The 22,127-nt window shown below is 35.7% G+C and overlaps 1 protein-coding gene across 4 annotated transcripts in view; it reads left to right on the forward strand.

Annotated features, from left to right (window-relative positions):
- Positions 1 to 22,127, forward strand: part of RYR2 (ryanodine receptor 2) — a 379,393-nt gene that overhangs the window by 157,744 nt on the left and 199,522 nt on the right. For all 4 annotated transcript variants that reach the window (XM_058020341.1, XM_058020342.1, XM_058020343.1 and 1 more), the window contains 2 exons: positions 9,549 to 9,648; positions 13,015 to 13,111. In XM_058020341.1, the coding sequence (XP_057876324.1) occupies positions 9,549 to 9,648; positions 13,015 to 13,111 (197 nt within the window). The remainder of the gene's footprint in view (positions 1 to 9,548; positions 9,649 to 13,014; positions 13,112 to 22,127) is intronic.

The raw sequence follows: 22,127 nt of genomic DNA on the forward strand, positions 1-22,127 counted from the left end.
ATCCATTTGGCTGTTTCCAAAATAACTTCAAAGGATATAAGTTTGAAAATATTCGTAATTCATTGTTTACATGTTGAGTGCAGTGTCATGTTGTAGCTGCTATTTTGTACAATTCTTAGAAGAATGTAGCAACTGATATCTTTTACAAAAGCTAGGACTGTAGAGAGATGAAGTTATTTTTGTGGATGTGCTCCAATAGTGAAACCAAATAAGCTCTGTTGAATCCAGTTGAGGAGTGCTTTTTCTAAGGGAGTGGAACTCCTCATATGGATTTCTTGAAAGAAAATGATGTCCATCAGGATGCTGAGGGTTGGGTTTGTGTATGTTGCATACTCTACAATTATCATCTTAGGAAAATGTAAGTTCTCCATCAAATGTTTTATGTAAATATTCTGTTAGGAATAGGACTGGGATGTCACCTTTGTATATTGCAGTGTTCCTCTATGTTTTCAAGTAATTTGCTGATTCTTTCTGAATGAATTCAAATAGGTTAACCATCCTGGGGCAAAGATGTGCATATAAAAATAACAGATGAAAAGAGTTCATTCACAGGGCGTGGCTTTTTCAAAATGTAGTCAGCTCTTAGTTGAATTTGTATAATGCAAGAGGAGAGAAGAACTATGTCAGCTTCCAAAGTTCATCTTCCAGGTGTCTGGCTTTAGCTTAATTAATTTAACATTGACACTTTATGATCTCAGTGTAATCAGTAGATTTTTGTTTAGACCTCATTTGGTTGGCAACACTCTTAAGTATTAGGAAAATATCAGGACTTTGTTGGAGTACCCCTTCTCCTCTTTCCACAAAATAAAATATTTTGAGACAATTGGCTCTATTTTTTCCCCAAAGAGTTTTCTTTCTATTTACACCAACCAAGTACTAAACTGATAGGAAGATCAGTGTTAAAATTATAAGCTAAAGGTCTGGAGAGGTGGATTTTGACTCACAGCAATGTCCCAGGGCAAGTCATTCACTTTCTCTGACTCTCATTATCTACCTAGACAATGGGATTTTGGATCCTTATTATGCTGTGTAGCATTTCTGAGGAGAAGCACTTACGTAAGTGCTTGTGGCATTATATAATGTCTGAGCTGTGCTATTGCCAAATACTTCAGAGGGAGAACTTGGCTCTGCTGAACTCTGCTAGCATAGAGCAAAAAGATGTTCTGCTATAAATATTGCCACCATTTAAGCTCAAACCAGAGTTGCTGTTTCCTTTCTTGAGGCAGTACAGCCTGACAAAGAACAGATGTGATATTTCCAGCATGTTTCCCCAGGTTGTACATATTAGTATCTATCTCAGAACTGAGCTTTGCCTATGCCTCTTGTTAACTCATGTCCTGATTGCTTTCAATGTTGCCAATTTTCAATAACTTAGAAGTTCAATTAGTTGCAATTTCTTTCAAATTCATGGAGTCTCTAAATAGCTTTTAAACATAATTCAAGAAAAATTCCTTAGACATGAAGCTGAAATACAAAATGTGTAAATGAAGAAAAACCTGAAAATTATTATCCATCAGGTTGGTGTTATTCTGGCTGAGAAATCAGGAAAGAGGGAAATCCCCCAGCTTTGAATCTATAGTGCACAGATTTCAGTAAAATATAACAGTTGTATATACCCTGTGGTTTATATGTAGTTACTGAGTTACTGTCTCAGTGACTGCAATGCTGACCTGCAACTGCATTATGCAGATCTGTGAACAAGCCTTGACATTTATTTGATTGAAATAACTTTTTTTTTGGCTACTGAAAACTAACAAGAAACTATGGGAACTGATGGCAGAGCTCCCTTTCAAAAATAATAGCATCCAAATTAGATTGAATTATTTTATAAGTGGAGTTGATATATGCCATTACTCCTGGAAAGGAGGACACGTTCCTAAACATTGCAGAGGCACCACTTCTGTATCCTTTTGCATCAAATAAATTGTTTATTTTCAGCTCCTAGTTTTATTTCTCTTGTCATCATATGCTTGGAACAGCTTCCAAGTATCTGTATTGCTTCTTGCTGCAGTAGTATCAGGAATCAGCATTGTGTGAGGGTTTGGTTTTTGAAACATAAAAAATTATTCTTCCCTTTCACATTTTTTCTGAAAGTATGAAGCTCAGTATTGGACTTTACTCTTTTCTGTGTAAATTCACACTTCCATCATTTCTCTTTCTGGAAAAAATATAGAAGAGGGTTTTGTGAAGAATAATTTTAATCTGCATAAGCAAACCTGAAATTAGTGGAACCAAGGTAGTGTTTAGCTGCTCTGTTACACTGATCATAATGCAGTTCCCATGGAGTTTTTATACAATGATTTGAAATGTTATTGTGGAGGCTGGTAGGACTTTCCAATAATTAAGGTTGTCAAGCTGCTCTGCCTTATGGAGTCCTGCTTCTAAGTGCTTATAATCAAGTACATGTGATGTAAAAAGTCACTTACTAGAATTAGTAGCATCTATTACTGTTTTCTTTCCTTTTTTTCAATAAACAGTCTGAGATGATTTTTTTATTTCATCCAGAAGAGATCAGATGTTATTGAGCTCAAAGAGAGGAAAGAAAACAAAGCCATATGATTAAGAAAGTTGTAATTTTCTTGTGTACTACTTGGTAACTTATACGAAAAAACAAAAAACCAAAACGAACAAACAAACTAACCCCCCCACACGCCCCCACCCAAAACCAAAAAACCCAAGAAAATTAATAAAAAGACAACACAACAAGTACTCTCCCTGGTTCAACTTAGTAAAGACATGTTCTCCTGAAACTGGAGCTTGATCATGACCAGGGAAGAATGTTTAAATTTTCTTTGAGTAGGTAGAAGTCTGATGACTTTGTCTATTTTACATAAGCTAGCACCTCCTGTGTATTAATGAACTGTTTAAACTCCCTCTACAGTGAATAATTACATACATGCCAACCCTGGTGGGAGCAGATATTCCTTGAAATGGATTGCTCAAGGCAGGAATGAAGCCAGGCACTGTATTGACAGCTGAGAACTCAGTGTTGTGTGTGCTGCTGGTGATCTCCTGTCATTTAAGATATGTGGAGGAAGAAGCTGTGACAAAGTAGAAGGAACAAAAGGCAGGTGATGTATCAGTGACAGGAGTGGGACTGCATTGGGAAGGAGGGAAACTGAGTGGGACTTGATGAGTGGCTGAAAAGGTTGTCAACTGAAGGTAGGCATGTAGATAGGGGCTATCCAAATTGTCTGGGACAAGAAGCTGGTGACAAGGGAAGAGTAGGCACCTGCTGGTTGAAGTTGTGCTCAAAATTAAGGATAGAAAAACTGTGGTTTTGGCAGAGGGAATTGAGAGAAGAACCAGTGGAATGAAAATGGAAATGAAGGATGACAAGAGACATCTGCAGAGGAATGAGCTTTCTGGGGGGAACCAAACTGCTGGACAAAGATCCAGAGAGAAGCTAAGAAATGAAAAGAGTATTGCAGATTAGGAGAGAGATTGAGATTCTTGTGAGATTCTGGAAAGAAGTCTAATGTTGGCTGATGTGGTGAGGAAGAGCTTGAGCAAGAAAAAAAAAGCTAAAAGATCCTGCTTAGACTTTGTAAGTCTAAGGAGAACTTCTTGAAGTAGGAGGAGGTCCTAATTCTGGGTGATAATGTGGCCTGTAATCAGGTCAGGAAGCTGGTTTGGCTAAATGGGAGACATAGAATTGTAGATTCTATGTTTGGGTTGGAAGGAGCCTGGAAGATCATCTTGTTCCAACCTCCCTCCTGTGGGCAGATTCACCTTCCACTAGAGCAGGTTGCTCACGGCCCCATTCAACCTGGCCTTGAACATTCCCAGGGATGGGGCACCCCAGCCTCTATGGACAACCTGTGCCTGTGCTTCACCATCCTCACATGAATTTCTAGTGAGACTGGGGTAAAGATTTGGAAAGGAAAAGAGAGTGGTAGAGGCCTGGACCAATTATGCTGGATGATAGCTACCACCAGCAACTGTCCAGGAAACCCATTGTATTAAGGCACAGCTCTTACATGGGGTATGCAGACAATTCCTGTCATTATTTTTATAGTAGTATAAGAACAAAATGTCTGAAAAAGGGTTTTCAAGTTACCCATGTGAACCCCAGGTAGACAAGTGTGATAGTGGAATTTATTTTTGACCTTTTTTTTCAGTTTAGGAAAACTACATATAAATGATAACATAAAAATAATTTTCTTCAATTTAAAAAAGTCACAGGCATTCAAAAATGCAGAAGTTTTGGTACTGGTATATTTTTAGGACATATCCTAAGTATGCAGTCACGCTGGCTTTTTATGGAATGCTATTTTAGTGATGATAAAAGTTCAATGGATGTGTCAGGATTGTGTAGCAGGAGAGCTGTGGTATGAAGCAACTTTGAAAATGAAATTTCAAGCTGGGAATTGCATTTGGAGTATTGGTACAATTATTCTCCTGAAAAATTAGATTCTGTACCAGGCTCTGCTGGGGAATTTGCTGAGTAGATGATCTTGTATACTAGGCTTACTTTCAAGTGGTCACTACTCATCCCTTACTGGGAATATTTCATACTGGAGTTGTGTCTCTTGCATCTCCTCTTTCTATTAGAGGTTTAAACCTCAGAGTTGCTCAGTATTGATACGTGCAGCTGAGGTGAGTGTTAGATGTGGCTTGACCAATAAACTACATACAATGCAGTCACCTCAACCTTGGCATCCTATATTAATGAAAATTTCTTAGTTTAATCTCTGTACCTCCCTTCCCCAATGGAAAATGGACTACAATACTACTTTTTTGGGGTTTTGAGAAAATGAAATCATTAATATTTGTTGTGTTTTGTGAAATGCTGTAATTGGTGCAAGAGAGAAGCCTATGTGGAAATTAATAATTCTCTTTTCAAAGCTTTTTAGAATTGACTATATTGAATAAAGCATGAGGCTGCAAATTGAAGATTGAGGGGAAAACAAAGCACTGAGCAGCTGTTGACAAAGTGAGCTCCATTATCCTGTATATACAATGAGGCAACACATGTGCAAAAAATATCATATATCATGCCATTGGAGACTGTAAAGGGGTCTGTTGACTAGAAGCCATTCTTTTTCCATAGGGTACTTTGACATTTCCTAACGTTTAATGTTTGCTTCTGTAAAATTAATGCTTTGTTAATGAAAGCTCTTGTGACTAATCATGCAAAATGATTGTTGTTTGGAAGCACAGTAGCTGATATGCTTCAGGCTTTTCATGATCCAGTGCAGAAGGAAAGCTATTATGAAGAGGGGGAATGCAAACTACCTCTTTCCACCCTCCATGGATACCTTATGCTTTTCCTGCCATGTATCTGCACTTACCAATGCTCAGCTATGAGGTAGCAGAGTAGATGGTTTTCATTGTAATGGTAAATTTCCAAGTATCTGTGGGTTTTAGCTTCTAATCTCCCTTTACTGATGGTAAATTTATGATGGGTGAAGGAGTTGGAATAGTTTAGGGCATTGCTGTAATTTTCTCTTTATCAATGAAAAAAATTCCCCCTACTTTTGGGTTTGCAGGCCAGGTGTTTAAGCACTGTGGAGAAAAGTAAAGAAACCAGGATTGTTTTAGTACTTTAAACCCTTTGGAAATTTCTTGGACTTTGCTACTTTGAATCAAAATTTAGATACTAATTTTTTGTTCAGCATTGTAAGTTTACCCATTTTTATTCAAACTTTTTCAAAGCGTTCATAGATGTGTCAATGAATATAAATATATTGCCAATATAAAACATAAGCACAAACCCCTAATTCTAAAAAAATTTCACAGAGATGCACTTATTACTTTTAGTTCTGTCCAATATCTTTCTTTCTTGTGAATAAATACTTCTATTTGTTTTGACTATTTCTATATAATTCTCTGTTACAGAATAATTTTTAAATTACCCAGGTAATAAATTTTAATAGAAATGACATGTCATAAGTAGGAAGTTAAAAGGTGTTTTTGTTTCTAGAGACTGTATTTAGTTAAACCTCTGAATTTTTACTGAAGTTTACTAATTCATCAGGGTTTTGATGCAAATTTTTTTCCCTTCCTAATTAAAAAAAGAAAAAAATTAAATGTAAAGGAGTATAGTTTGTTTTGTTTTGTTACTTTTTTGTTTTTCTTTAGTTACAGATATGAGTACATTCTTGTGCACCTGTTGTGAGAATGGTGTCTGTCCAAGACTTGGAACATCTCAGAGGTTCTTGGGTCAATTGAGGATAGGTGCCTAAATAGTTTGAAATTGCTTTTCTGTTAGGATCAGTGTAGTAATTTTAAGTCAGGAATCAAGGGCTGTCAATGTCTGTGTAGAGGAAAGGAAATAGCTTCCATCTATCTGTGCACCAGCTGGTACTAAGAAATCTGAAGGAGTGTGGTTGATACTGTGGTTGTGCAGTACTTAAGCATTCTGAGAAATGCAATGCTTTATACATAGATTTCAAAATCTACCAGTAAATAGTGTTTTGGGGTTTTTTAGCTATTCTTGCTATTTCAAATGGCCTGAGATTGAAGGCAGAGTTATTAAACTGCAGATAATTATTGCTAGATGAACTGTCAATATTGGCACACCTTAGCCAAGAGGAAGCTTGAAGCAAAAGTTTTCCATTCTTTATATTTTTTTCTTTTCACACGTGCATGTTTTGCAGAAGAGAAACTTTCATACAGACTGTGAAATTTAAAAGCTCTAGTTATTCAGAGCTCTTGTAAATGCAGCTATGCTGCAGCAATCATTGCTAGAGGGTTCTTGTGGAAATTACCATCTCATTCCCAAGCTCTTCAGTGAACTTAAAAACACTGCGTTCTTTTTGAAGACCTAGGGACAGAGTTATGATTATGTTACTTTGCTGCAGATCAGTATAGAGTTTACAATATGTCATTAAAATCAGTTGGGAAACCTGCAGTATTCTGAGAGATGAGTCTTGGAGTTTATCCTTGAATTAAACTGCCTGTGGCCTGTAGTGTTAACCCATATTCATAAAATACCATGATTTAAATCTGAAAAGTGATGAAAACTCTATTGCGGGTTAAATGCGGGTTTAGGAGATCAGTCTATCAGCAGGGAAGACACATCTTACCTCTTTGCTTGAATTTGGACCAGTGCAGAAAATATATTATTTGGTTGAGACAACCTGCCTGTAGTGGGGAAGACCCATATGAAGATTAGACTGGACAGCAGGATTCCTAAACCCAACATATTTCTGCTTTTCAAATGTTGCTACATACCCAAAGACATGCTATGCATGTGATCCTCATCAATTATGACCACCTTCTACTTCTGCCAGATGCACTGATATACTAGTTAGAAAATATCTGTGTAGCCCGTGTGGAGGCTGTTCAGCCCCAGTCTGAGCGTTATGTCCACATCCTGGACGTCGTGTTACTTGTTTCATTTTGATAGCTTTATTGTGCTGAAAGTATGAAACCAAGCAGGTAAACTCCACTAAGTTAATGACAGAGAGCAGATTGCTTTAAAACAACATTGAGATAGTTAGAGTATAGCAGTAAAAGCTTAGGCAATGCCAGGATAAATACTGGCCTCTCTAATCTTTCAGGATTTTTTTCAATGGATTTGACGTAACTGAATTTTTGGACATCCCTTAACAATGTATTTTCTCTACATGGTAAAAGCTTCCTTTTGATGTTTTCAGTGAATGGTTCCAGGGAGTGAACACCATAGTTTGTGGAATTGTAAATGGTAGGAACCCTGCTGTCAATTGTAAATTTACAAGGATGCTGCAAGGAATCTAGGGAAGTGAGGATAAGAAGGGAATTGAAGAATATACTCTGCTTTGGAAGTCATATGTTGTATCATTTGAACTATATTTTTTTAAAGTTATAATTCACTGGTGACTCACCTTTTGAGACATCTGGATTAGAGTTGGAAATGGAATCCAATAAATGGATAAAAAGTACTAATACTCTGAAGAGAAATGTCAGCAATATATTTTTTGTTCGGTGCCCTCTCTATAAAAATTTACCACTCATTCAATTGATACTACTGTGTGTGAAAATAAGTTAATTCGCATGTACAGAGGACACAGTTAGAAGAAGTGCTCTGTGGATGGTCTAGATGACAGAGGAGTTCTCCTTCTCTTTTGTCTATCCTGAATGAAGTTAAATTAACATTCCTGCTTTCGTTGAATTGCTTGTTGCCGCTAACTGGATCTATGTGGTGATCTTAGAAGAATCCTAACCAAATGAAGATGCACAGAGCAAAAATAGAACAGGAGCTGTGCTGCAGATCCTAATCTCCCATCATGGCCTGCCATTCACTAAGTTACATAACTGCAGTAAGTGAAGAATAAAAGGCAAATAACATGTTTGTTCATTAATTTTCTCCATGATGTGCTGAGTGGCACTGGTGCAGTGTAAGCATGGCTTTTGTGAGGAGTCTTACTTTGTAGGTCATTAGCTGTTATGGGACCCTTCTAAATGAGCTGATGTGCTATTTCCTGTACTTCTGTTTACAGCCAGAAGGTGTGCAGTCAGGAAGACAGAACTTTGCACATGTCATGAGAATCTACCCTCTTCTGACTTCCACTGACATTTTTGTCTTTTGTGTCATTAGTTTACCCAGAATTTGTTAATGTTGGTCCCAACATTTGGAAACAGAGACCAATATTACTCTATGAACAGAGTTACTTTCCAGTAGTATAAAATAAAATTCTGATAAAAGCATCTAAATGTTACTGCACTTGAAAAATTAGTACCTGGTAAGAGAAACAATATGCTTCAAACCAGCTGCTTATTCACTGAATGCTTGGTTCCATAATCTTCTATAAGGTTATGTTGTTTGGCACTGACAATAGAAGTGGCTGATGGTGTGGGAGGGACAAACATAGGTGCAGACAAGATGCTTTGAGATAAGAATTCTTGAGACCATGTACTGAACTAAGAGGAATTCACACACAGAGAATTTCTGAGAAAAGACAGCACCTGTTGCTCTTAGGGCAAAGATCTGCCATGTTGGCAGAATGTAGGGAGTAACACAGCCAAAGAGCATCCACTGAATGCATAGGTAGGAGGTGAGCCTTACAAGCCTTACTTGTTTCAGTTTTGCTCGCATCTTGAGAATTTTGTTCAAGAATGTATTTTGTGAACTGTCTTAAGTGACTTACAAAATCAGTTGTTTGTTTATCTAATTTCTTTGACCTAATGGGAGTTTTAAGAAGCCAGTGGCCTGCAAGAAAAATTCATGTGGTGAGTTACACTGGAAATGCAGATTAGGGTGATATCCCAATATTCAAACCTCATGGAAATTCCCATTGTATGTAGAAGGAAAAACACTAGAGTAAAAACTCCACAGCATTTAACAATTAGTTCTTCAGAGTGTTCACTAAGTCTACAATGCCCAGCAGGTGACTGTTCTGTACTTTTCCTGTAGTTTTTTGAGACAAATATGCTTTACTATTCTAGCTTTACTTCTAATGTCCCTTGAGGAGTACCCAGGTCGAACTTTGTATTTACTTGTACAGTCAATGAGAACAATTAATGTTTGAAAGAAACAAGAGAATGTTTGGTATTATTTTTGTATACTGTAATGAGATTTTCAACTAACCTCAAATAAAAGCCTCCCTCTTTCCTGGTTCTAGCATCTCTCTTATGGCAATGGTAGCTTACATGTTGATGCAGCCTTCCAGCAGACACTCTGGAGTGTAGCACCAATCAGTTCAGGAAGTGAAGTTGCCCAAGGTAAGATTGACTCAACTTTATTATTGAAAGACTGATAGTAAATTAAATACTTTAAAAATCAAATTATTATGCCAAGTGTGGGAGTGGTTTTGTCCTATATAAACATTGAATACAATAACTAACTAACTAAATAAATATTCCCTGAATATTTCTCTGAAAACAGAGGGAAGGTTATACTAAAAGTAACACTGATGGTTTTCTGTGTATTTTTGCTGAATTCCAAACAGCTCATTCAAATCTCATTTTGCTAAAGATATGATAACATTCGTAATATGTTTTTTGAAATGGCTTTTGGTCCTGGTTTAATATATTATCTCAAATTATTCTGATGTATGCAGTCATGGCTACATGTTTCTGAGACTGAGTAAAAAATGGGAAAGAGGCTTGGAAGCAGGATGTGAAATCCTGATACTGAATATGGGAAATAGTTTATGGGTAACAAATGGTTGGAAGAAAAACAAGAGGAGGGTAAAGACAGAAAGAGAACAGCTTTCCAGAACTATTTATTTTATTTACGAATTAGGAAGGAGTTTTATGTAATATCTAACATTGAAAGGACAAGGATCCCTGAATTTATGCCATACTGGTTCCACAGAGAAGAACAACGTTTTTCTGAAATGTCTGTCACAATGTAAAGCTTAATGATTTCTGCTTTCCTGCAGACCAACTGTTTTGAGTGGGTGTTGTAAAAGAATCTAAAGAAGGTTCAAGCTGCAGGTCATTTTGTTTTGTGTGATTTTTGTATATTTTTTTTAAAGAGGCAATAGTCTGAAATTTCACATCAATTCTTTTTATCTGGCATATTTTAAAACTCAGTCATGGAATGTTCTTGCAACTTTGCTAATTAAGGTATTAGGGAGACCATTGCCATCATCTCTTTTTTATATAGCCATTTGGTTTTTGCATATGAGAATTACTCTGCACATACAGATTTTCTGACATGGTTTATAGCACAAACCATTATTAAAAAATAATAGTGCATTGCTTGGCAGTATCCTAAACTTTATGGAGAAAACCATTCTGTTAATGAGAAGAGAAGACCTTTTCCTTTTGCTCCTTCCTGATAATTCCATTCTCCTTGTCCTCCCACTGCTGGCAGCACTGGTGTGTCATTCTTGCTAATAATCCCAGCAAGGTTCATGTGCTGAGACCCAGATTTCTGCTCTGCCACATCTCTGCCTGGTGAACCTCACTACTGAGACCTGCCTGTCTCTTAGAGGAGCAGAAATCCACAATGACACAGTGGCATATTGTGTACTTATACTCCCAGAAAATAATGTGAAAATGATGTAATACGATTTTTGTAGCTGTGTATTTATCTGTGTATGTGCCTGCTCTTTGTTGCTATTTTTTCCATTTTAACTTTGCTTAGATACAGACATTATCTTTAAGCTAAGCATGTTTTCTAGAGAAGTTCAGCTGGCCAGTGTCAGAAAGGATGAGAGCTAAGGCCTTATTCTTGAAAAAGTGGCAACTGTTTCTGTAATCCAAATAGTCTTGTGGTGAAGGGAGAGTGAATCTCACACTAAGGTCTTATCTCTATGTCCTCTGTAAAACAGCATCAAAGCCAGAGAAAATTACCTTAAAAAGAAAGAAAAAGGAAATAAACCTATTTTTGTTAGTATCTGTAAAATGCTTTGTCATATTCATAACTAAAATATGAGTGTATAGGAATAACTGCTCTGCAATATCCTCTCTTAATCAAAAATTCCCATTAAAATAGATTAATAAATTAAACTATTCAGTTAAATGAAATTATTTTGAAGTGAAAATAATGGATAATTAGTCTTTAAGATGAACTAGGATATTTGAGGTAGTTCAAAGAAAATAATTTGTTTTTACATGCATTTCTGTAAAATTGGCTTATGCAGAAGTCAATTTATTTTTTCAATCAAAACAGAGCTTTAGAGTTAAATCAAGTCATTCTGCTAATTCTGTATGATGAAGTAGATGGGGGTCACTTTAAAGACAAAACCTAAATTATAGAATTATATTGACACAGATCCATGTAAAAAGCAATGTATGTAACAACAGTTCCCTGAGAATACCCTTCTGTGTCAAAATCATTAATTTAAAAAATCAATGCTAAAATTTGCCACATAAATTCCAATTTTATACTTATCTCAAAGGTTTAAAAATTTTATCCTCAAATATTACCTGATATACTCAGGTAAAAGATGTAATGTAGTTTCAAAATAAATTCTTGAGAGGTGTTCAGTGTGACTGAAGGGTCTTCAACACCATTTCCCTGTAAAGACCTGTCTTACTTCACAGCATTACTTATTAGTGTAGACATTGCTTCAAAATATAATTCCAGGTATAACTTTATAAAAATCTTGTTGCTGTAACACTAAGAATTTAGGTTATGGCATCCCCCTGAAATGTAGAATTTGATATTGTTTTTAGCAAGAAGAGAAGGAAACAAAGACGTTTTTACATTTAGCTTGTCAGACTAAAAATACCATGGAATTCTGCTTAAAACCTACTAAGTTTTAGGATTTTTCAGTTGCTGATTGTAATACAATAATTATAGGTTAATATAAAATTATATTTCTTTTTATGTCCCATCTCTAATGCAAAAAGACTGATGCAAAAAAGATCTATTTTGTCAACATCTTTGCTGATTCAAATTAAGGCCTTGACTTAGCAGCCAGAAGCTGAAAACAAATATTGTGATGATGCTGTGTGTATGGGCTGTGCCTTACTTTGTGAGCACACACACCTGTAGACTGTAAAGCAAAGTGCTTGACTGTGAACCTGCACATGCAGTGGAACTATTTGCAATACAGGAGTTTACCTTTGGCGTCCAAATAAATCATGAATATTGGTTTTGAACTTTCTTTAAAGTAGAGTTTGGAGTGGATCTTTCCAGAAATTTTTCTCACAGAGAACTTCCAATGCTCCAAAAAAGTGCTTTAAAAATAATAAACTAACTAAATAAGTCTTTGTTTTTGTATTTTAACTAGAATTCTTACCTTAAATAAAATGAAAAGTGAGTAGGTAAGATGCAAGAGTTTCCCACTTTTTCTGTTGCAATCTGGGAGAGGAGTACTTGGTTCCTTGTTTTAGTTGGCTCAGTCTTCTTCTGAGTTGTGGTAACTTTGTAGGATCCCCTGCTTATGGCTTCTCTTTATCCTGATGCATCCTTCCAAAGCTACTGACTTGGAGCTTTTCTCACTTGGCAATGTTCAACTGGCTCCACAGACTATGAGATATCTTCCCCTTTTGACTCTTTTTTTTTAGTAATATAAAATTTCAAACAGAAAAAACTGAAATCAACCTGATAATACTTATTACAGATTGAACTATAGTTGTACATGTTGCTGTGTTTAGAGAAATGAACTCGATTTTCTCCCTTTATTCAAGGATACCTGATAGGAGGGGATGTTTTGAGGTTATTGCACGGTCACATGGATGAATGTTTGACAGTGCCTTCGGGTGAACATGGAGAAGAACAAAGAAGGTAGGTTTCCAGCTTATAACAGAATCATAGTAATGAATCTTGCTGAATTAAGTGTCAGTCATAGTACAGATGCTTGAGAGATGTTGTGATGATATTTATTACTCATAAGAACAAGAATTGTTGAGATAAACTTTGTGTATGAGCCTTTTGTATTTTTTTTCTGTATTGTTCAAGTCTGACTTCACGTACCAGTTGTAAAAGGAATAGTGATTTTTTGATAATTTATTGTCCTTTTTCTTGATTTAGAAGAACTGTGAATAAAATATGTTGGGTTTTTCATTACTGTTTTTTTCTGTAATTACAAAAAATTCCCCAGGACAGGGTATGTAAGAATACTGCCCAATCTTTCAAAGCAACTCATCTGGGATTAATCTCAGTTCTACCTGTCATGGCAGTCTGGAACTTAATTTATGGTTATTTTCTTGACTCAAGGAATCCTGGAGTGGAAGTAGTGATGACAACCTTGTCTGTGTCTATCTATGTTAACTAAAAAATCTAAATAGTGAGAAGACTGACACAGTGAGTGGCATGTCTCAGTGGAGTGATTGCACTAGTCCTCTTTATTTGCTCTAATAACATATGCCCTAAGCTTCTTTCCAGTAGGGCAGTGTCGTATAATTCATTTGTACCTTCAGGCTAAATGTTGCTAAATGTTACTAAATGGTATTTTAGAATAGTTTACTTAATGCAGCATATTAGGTAGATTCATTTCCATTACAAAGGAAGTGCTATTCATTAACTTACTCATCAAAATGAGTTTTCTTGGTTTGCAAATAGAAATGTGTTTTTTATTTTATTTATTCTCATTTTTAAAGATAAGGACAAGACTCTGGAAGCTCTCATCACAAAATTCTCCTATGAATTTTTAAATGTTAATGAGAAAAGAAGTTTTCTCAGCATTTTCTTATACAGCTGGTGACCAACACTTCATGGATATTTCTTACTTCAGACAAGGGAATAGTTTTTGAATGCATAAGATAGTTTGTAATGCTGGTACTTAAAATGTGATCTGTTCAGGTTTTAATTTTAGTTACCATGTGAGAGTCATTACCCCTTGATCACTGCTATTATTATCCTTAGCCTGAAACTGAGAAAAACTTAAGGTGATAAGTAAATAGGATGCTATAGTGTTTGCTCTTACATCAGACTAAATCCTGCAAAATTCCTTTAAGAAATGTAGTTGCAGTGTAGCTTCAGATTTATGGGGTGATCAAACACTTCAGTAATGAATTTCAGTGCTTAAGAACACACTAAAAATCTGTCTCTTTTCAGCAAGTCTAACATCATATGTAAAACACAATAATGGAGTGTGAAGTTGCAAATTAAGAAAAATTGATTTGTTCTACTTGTGCATTCACATGATGCATTTTTCTGTCCTATAACATGGGAAGAATAGGGTTAATTTCTTAATCTGCAGAGCAGTGCCTGTAAACAAATTAGAAAATTGTATTTCTTTCTGTGGTGTCTGCAGTGTTCTGTATTTCTTTATGCCTTTCCCATATCTGTCTAAAACCCCAAAAGAAGCAGAGCTAGTGGGCAACAAATAGGATATATTTCTTTGTCTTTATTTTTCCTCAAAGCAATCCTGAGAAACATTGCTTCTATGTCCTTCTTAAAAACAGATTTGATCTTCTGAAATGCACTGCTTTTCAGGAACTTTCCTGGATAAACAAGCAAAATAAAAAATAAGTTTGTTTGTTTTCCATAGTCTCATTTCTACAATTTTTCTATTTTTCTGAAGTATTTAAAAGTATTTTTTACTAATAAACCTAGAGTATAATCTATGTTTACTTTTAATTGTATGGAGTTAGTTACAATCACTCTGTGACCCATGTTTTCTCCTCTTGAATTATTAGTAATTTTAGCTATTGCTTAAAATATCTGTACTTCTATCTCTAATTAATACTGTTGCCTCTTCAAAAGAAATTGTGACTCCTTTCAGTTTTCATTATGTATGCATGCATCATTTTGATGGTTGTGATTCAACACCTGGCAGAATTATGTGTAAATATATGTGTAGTTTTGGCAGGTAGGAAATTTTAAGACAAATTATTTTTCTTAAATTTGAGCTTCAGTTCTGTAACATTTGCACATGAGGCATACAATGATGTGTGATATGTTTGAAGTACAATGATTCCATATTATCCTGTCATTGCCTCTTGAAGCAGTCTGATTGAAGACAGATTGTGATTTTGTTTGGTTTGTTTTGCTCCAGCATACACCTGAAGAGCAGGTCTGCTCTGCAGAATGGCAGCATAAAGGAGCACTGGAAGTACCATCCCTTTATGACTCACTAATTCCTTTATCTCATTTTTATTTTTCTGCAGAGGCTTCCTCTTTATACCTTTTCAAACAGATAAAAGATCAGACAATCCTAAAATAACGGTTTTATTCTATAATGTCACCTGGTATCTATTTCACAGAATAAATAAATAGTTTAGACATGAATTATCCTCCTAGTCAGCGTCCAAAAATAACTACAGTTTTACTCTGTTCTTAGAACATTGATACAATTGCAAAAGTTTTAAGTGTAAAAGTGCTTCAAAGAGTACCAGGAGTTCAAATTAAAGTACACATTTTGAAGATGTTTATGTTCTTGTACATATGAGAGTTGATACTCTTACTTAGCACAGTGGAGGCCTATGAAGCAGTGACAGTGCAGATAACGTCTTTGTGATTGCAGTACCTAACAAAGCTTCCTCTGAGACAAGGTCATCCAAATCTACACTGGAAGAGGCCTACTATAGTGGCAGGAGTCACATAAAAAGCTTATAAAATAATTTTCTGCATCTCAGTTTTTTTTCTGAGTCTGTGCTTTGTTTCCTTGCTTAATTGTTGAGCTTGTGTGTCCCTCCATGTGGGCCTTAGATTGTGATACTGTGATGCCCAGAAGGTGGGGTGGACCCATTGTCTTGTGGAAGAGGGACTTCGCTGTTGAGTCAGAAACTTAACTTTTCCTTAGGAAGCAGGTTCAGGTAGAAGTTCTGTGAAGTTGCCAGATTAAGTTTGCTCTGTAATCAAAAAAACATTCTAATTGGAAGCAGTACAAATGGAGAAGTTTGTCATAATATGATGGTTTACTTGATATTACAGTAGAGGAATACAGTGGTATTGTTTTTAAAATGTCACAGGCAGGGTGAAAGACACCTGATGGTCTTCACTCACTGATGCAGCCAAAGAAGAAAAAAAGGAACAGACAAAAGTTCATGTACATGCATTTTCCCTGAATTAAATACAATTTGCTGCTTATTCTAGTTAGGTATGTTGCTGTTTTAAGGCAGCTGGTTTAAGCCTTATGCGTAGAATCCTTAAAATGTGTTTTAATTCTTCAAAATGTCTTAGTTATGTCTAGCAAGCTAGACCAAATTTTGCAGAGTATCTCTTTAAGTGAAATTTCAGAAGCATTTCCAGGTAGATTGAAAAATACATAATGGTTATAGACAGACAAGGCCTAGTATCATCAGTTTGGTGTTCTTATGGTGGTTACTTTGATTTCCATCTATCTTCAAAGCCAGGAGAAACTTCTGCAGCAGCAAAGTAGCTGGGAATCCATATCTATTTTGACTCCTTTTTCTTTAGTCTCTGTCTGCATGGCTTGTGATGTAGATCTCTGCATAGGAGCTGATATAAGCAGTTTGTCAATAGGAATGAGGCAAACCCACCATGATTTTCTTGATTTATGTGTGGTTTTTAAATTTAAAGAAAGGGTTGCATAGTCTTCTTTTTCCACCTTTTCCCTCCAGTTTCATACAGGAGAAATTTGTTAATAATTTTTAATACTTTTTTTTTTGGTTGGACAGTTATATTTGATTATCCAGCATATTTAAACCACTTTTTGTATTACAGGTACTTTGAAATGGTCTTTACTTTCCTTTGACATCTTTTCCTGTTGAAATTGCGACTGTTTTTTTTTTTTCTTTTTTAAACCTGTTATTTGGTAATTATAATACTGAATCTTCATTTTGAATTTATAATATCAAAGGAATGAATACATTATTTTAATTATGATGAGAGTTGATCTTTAGAGCATGTATATATTAAAGTGCTTCTGTGAAGTTGCTTTCTATTCATTCAATCTCTGAAAAAAAAAATTAAAAATATTCATAATAAGTTCATCATAATTTAATCAGTTTTCAGGTTTCCCCCCCCTCCCCCCCATTCTTTTTGCAGTTCAATTAATTGGAATTGTTTTACATTGTTGACATGGTTGTATTATGTATGTTATTTTTACTTTCCTGTAGAAATGTAAGCTGGTTATAAATACAGACATGACTGTAAAGTTTTGGATTGCTTTCTTGTGTTGGGGTGATATGTTTTGTAGTTGGGTTGGGGGTTTTTTGTTGTTTGTTTGTTTCTTTTGGTGGTTGATTGATTGGTTGGTTGGTTTTCTGTGTTTTTTTTTTCATAGATATCCCCAAAAAAGTTAATGGCAGGTAGAAGTAGAACTATGTAATCAAAATTATGTGGTGGGGTTTTATTTTTTGTTTGGGTTATGGGGTACCATCTTTCATATTCTTTTAGAACTTAAATACTTCACAGAAGTAGGGCTGTGATAGTCATAGGTCCCAGTCTAGAAAGGAATTGAATGTTTCCACTGCAATAATTTGCATTTTGATTTGCAATATGTGCTTTAAAGTGATGACTGCAGTGCAGTTTGGACCCTTCAGAAATATTTCATTATGGAAAGAAATTACCTGTGACAGAGACAAAAGTGCTCCTGGCTTTTCAAAGTATCATTTGGGCCGGAGCAGACTCCAATTTCTCAAACCATCCATTCAGAATAGGCCTTCATGAGAGGATGGATAAATGTAGCCCAATTTCAGAAGCAGTTTTACCATTCCTGCCTTTGAGACTTTCTGTGGGTGAAACATATTATGTTAAGGCTTTTGTAAATTACATTGAACACTTAGTGTTAGTGTCAGGGATGGACAAGCTTTTAAAGTGATGGTCGAAATCAGTATGACTTAGCTAATTCCTTGGTTATTTTCCATGCCATTCTCTGACACCTTTTCTTACAGCATTATGCACTAATGAGGTCTGTTGTACCTCAGAAAATTTGGAATCCAGCATGTGTGGAGCATGTTTTATGACTGAAATGTAAACTCAGAAAGTTTTCAATCAGCATAACCTTTCCCCTGCACCCCAAACAACCCTTGAGCCTTGAATGATGACAGCTGTGCTTTTAAAAACCATTTTGAAAACATACATAGAAATCTTTAGTGAGCAGTTTTTCAAACTAAAACCAGGCTTGTCTGTCACTGAGAGGAGTGGAAAAATTTCTTTCACTTGAACTTCGACATCTTATTTGGATTTATTAATTTGTGTGTGATCCAGGTACACTATTGTTCTTTATACTGCCCTAGTTCATTCCAAGCAACTGAGATTATTTTCTTTGTGTGGAATTTAGGATTTGCAGTTTCTTCAACCAAAATTACTTCAGCAGTATCAAAACACTGTCATTTAATCTAATTTCTTTTAACCTCATTTAATTCCCATTTGTAGTCAGTGAGTTTCAGTGAAATGATTGCCCTCTCTCTGCTGAACAATACTTTAATAAGAATATAAATTCAATAAGGGCTCTCTGGGGGGGTTGACACGTGGTAATCTATTTTAAACCTGTGTAATTAATTCATTATTGAAATTAAAGATGAAAGATTCAGATATGGAGCTTTCTCTTTGATGTTTACTGTCTCTTGGCCCTTGCATCCCCTCTCGGAGAGCTGGACCAGAGCACTGAGAGTGAGCTGGGGGCAGCCGGACCCGGTCCCGCCAGGGCCGTGGCGCTGTCCGTGGTGCTGCACACCCGACCGGGACCATGGGAGGGAAATGCCGTGTCCACTCCCAGCTCTGGTTTGGATAAAGGCGAATTAAATAGATGAACGACATAGTCAGGAAAAGGGTGGTGTTTTAAGTTCAACTTACAGTCATAGATCAGACCATAAAATGACTTAATTACACCAACTAATTAACTAGATGCATGTTAATAATACAAATTTACTGAAAAGTCTCGAAGGTTCTGAATTGCTTATAGATACTTTATTTTGAAATAAAGGTGGTTAATATCCTTAATCTATACATGTAGAATATATGGATAAAATGCATAAGAAAAAATAGAAAAAAAATGTCACGAATTATTATGGTGGGTATGGCTGTGAAGATACAAGTTATCCCAAGATTTGAGGAAAACTGACTCATAGATTCTTGTCCTCACTTATTTTTTTTCATCCTGTCAATGTAAATCTGTAGTAAATCTAGAGAGAATTTTTGTGCATTACTTCATGTCATTAAAAGCAATGTTTCATTTGACCTAGCAGTACCAGTACCTGATATGACCTACTACTATCAGCTTCCAGAAAAATTCAAATGTTTTGAACCGTCCTTCCTTTACCGCACTGGACTGTCATCAGAAGTATATAAAAAAAAAATGAGCTGCATCCCATCAAATAATGATATATTGAGCAAGTACTAAGGAAGTTGGTTCAAGCAATCTCAGAGCAGTTTACTACATTTATTTTTATGAAAAGAGCTAAAAATGAACTTCCAATTCCTTAGCATAAAAACTTTTGAGAAGGTCTTTATTCATCTGCTTTGGGATGATGTTCAGCATACATGGTGTTATAGTAAAGGCAAAGTGACATGCCCTTCATTGAAGAAATAGTTTATTCAAAATATTCTTTTATTCATTTTTTTTTATCATCTTTTCTGTAGCAAAGACAGTATCTAGTTAAAACCACAAGGGATTATGGCTTAGTGGCTTAGACCCCATTCTAATGCTTTGTGGTTTGTTGGTTTTTTTTGGTTTTTTTTTTTTTTTTTTGGTTTTTTTTTGTTTTTGTTTGTGGCCTGTATCTTCTTTCCTGTTCTTTCAAAGTCTTGACATTTCATCTTCTATTCTAGTTTTCAGGCTTCTCCTTTTGCTTCCTTGTAGGAATCCTTTATCCCTAGCCTTCCAGTCACCAGTTCTCTTTCAGCCCTCGTCCAGATTGCTGTAGCTTGTTTTTTTTGCTGAGGCTCAGCTTCTGCCTCTTTGGCTTTTGTCTTTAAAGTTCTGTTACTGTCTTTTAGCCTTTACTCCCTCTCTTGCTGCCATATGGAACTAACAGACAACCTTAGAATCATTTTTATTTCCTCTAGTAAACAGGTCATATGTTTTTATTTAGGATTTCTTCTATCTCTTTCCCATTTTCTCATCTTATATGAACATTCTAAGACTGATAGCTCCCCTTTGAAGGAAGAGACAAAGAAATAATGGATAGATAGTCATGTAAAAGTAACTACTTCATCCATGAGAAGCCATTCTTTTAAGGGTAAAATGGGAGGTTTTTTAGATCTTTAGTGTTACACTGACCCAACAGAAATATGTAATCCAAAACTAGCTTCAAAAGGATAATCAAACTGAGAAACTGGTGACAGATTTGGGATTTCCATTGTGAGAAAGAGCTTAACCTCTGAAAAGTAAAAAGGTACCAACTTAGGAATGAAACATTATTATGAATTCAGACCTTTGCTTCCACCTGATTTTTCATATAATGAATGACTTGAAAACTGCTGAATAAAATGAAATTTCATATTATGCAATATGCAAGTGCAAGGATTCCAAATACATTTTTGTGAAGTTCATATTGAAATAAGCCAGGATGTAATCAGAATGTTTCAGCTTAGAAAAAACCAACAATCCCCACCCAAGCTGCCCAAACAAACAACCCACACCCTCCCACTCCCAATCCAAACCCACCAACCAGGGTGACATCTGATCTGTTATTCTTGAGATGTTGCCACATAAATCCAGTCTTGGTCTGTTAGCTGCAGAAGAAGAATTTGAACAAATACCTGAAGTGCAAAGAGAATATCTGAACAGAGAAATAACTGAGTTCAAGGTTCTTTAGCAATTACATTTCACTGTAATAGTAAAGGTAAATTTCAATTAAAAATAAGATTGCTTTTGAATTTAATTTCCTTCAGTGAGAGGGAAATGAGAGACTTGCCAATACTTGCTAGCTCCTTGCATCACAAATCATTGCAGCAAATGCCTGAGATAATACTTGGAGAAAACAGTGGATATAAGGTCAAGGGGTGAATATTGTACATATTTATATCCATCTGTAACTTCTTGCTATGTGGAACACATGCTGTAGTTTCTATTTATACCTGGGTCATGAATGTTCAGTATTTCTGATTCTGTAATTGTAGTGACATGTATTTATTTTGTGTTTGTATTTCTCTTGTATGATTTATCTTCATTCTTTCATAATGTCTGGGAGTGTTTATTTCCATTATAGTTTTTAATACATTCCAAGATGAATTTTAGCACATATATACTTTCATGTATGCTTAACAGAGAAACTTTTTTTTTTTGTTTTGAACCATTTCTTTCAATGCTGGGTTGCCCTCTGTGTTAAATGTTCAGTCTGTTTGTATTATATCCACAGGAGGACTTTGAAAGGTAAAGCCTAGTAAGTAGTATGTACTTGATTCCAAAACTGTAGTTGTCAAAAATTGCTTTTAGCAAAGAATGGGGAATGCCTACAATTTCGCTATTAATATTCCTTTAGGTTATGCTGCTGGCTTTTTTTGGTGGTACCTGATCTTGACTGAAGTTCACAACACTTACTCTAAACAATAGCTCTTCCAGGATCTATAAAACTAGGTCATTGTTTGGTAGTTTTCTCTGACATGCTTGATCTGATAAGCAAAGGAGTGACATCACTCCTTTGCTTAAGTGACTCTTTTATGTATTTCCCAAGGGAAAGGCCTAGGCTTTTAAATTCTCTCCTTGTCATAGGGCAGAAATATAGGCACAGGCAGGACACAATCCAAAGAATGGCTCCCTAAATTTAGAATGGCAATGCTAACTTTCCTTAGTGTTTACTTTGAAGCAAAACAGGATTATCTGCTCAGGGCTTTTGGTTACCATAGGTGTTAACCATGTTGTACATCTAATATAGGTCACTTATCTGTGTGTGGAATAATGGAGGAAAAAAATATATCTTTTTAAGGCTTAATTGATGTTTTTCTA

Source organism: Melospiza georgiana, chromosome 3, assembly GCF_028018845.1.
Source record: "Melospiza georgiana isolate bMelGeo1 chromosome 3, bMelGeo1.pri, whole genome shotgun sequence".
NCBI lineage: Eukaryota > Metazoa > Chordata > Aves > Passeriformes > Passerellidae > Melospiza > Melospiza georgiana.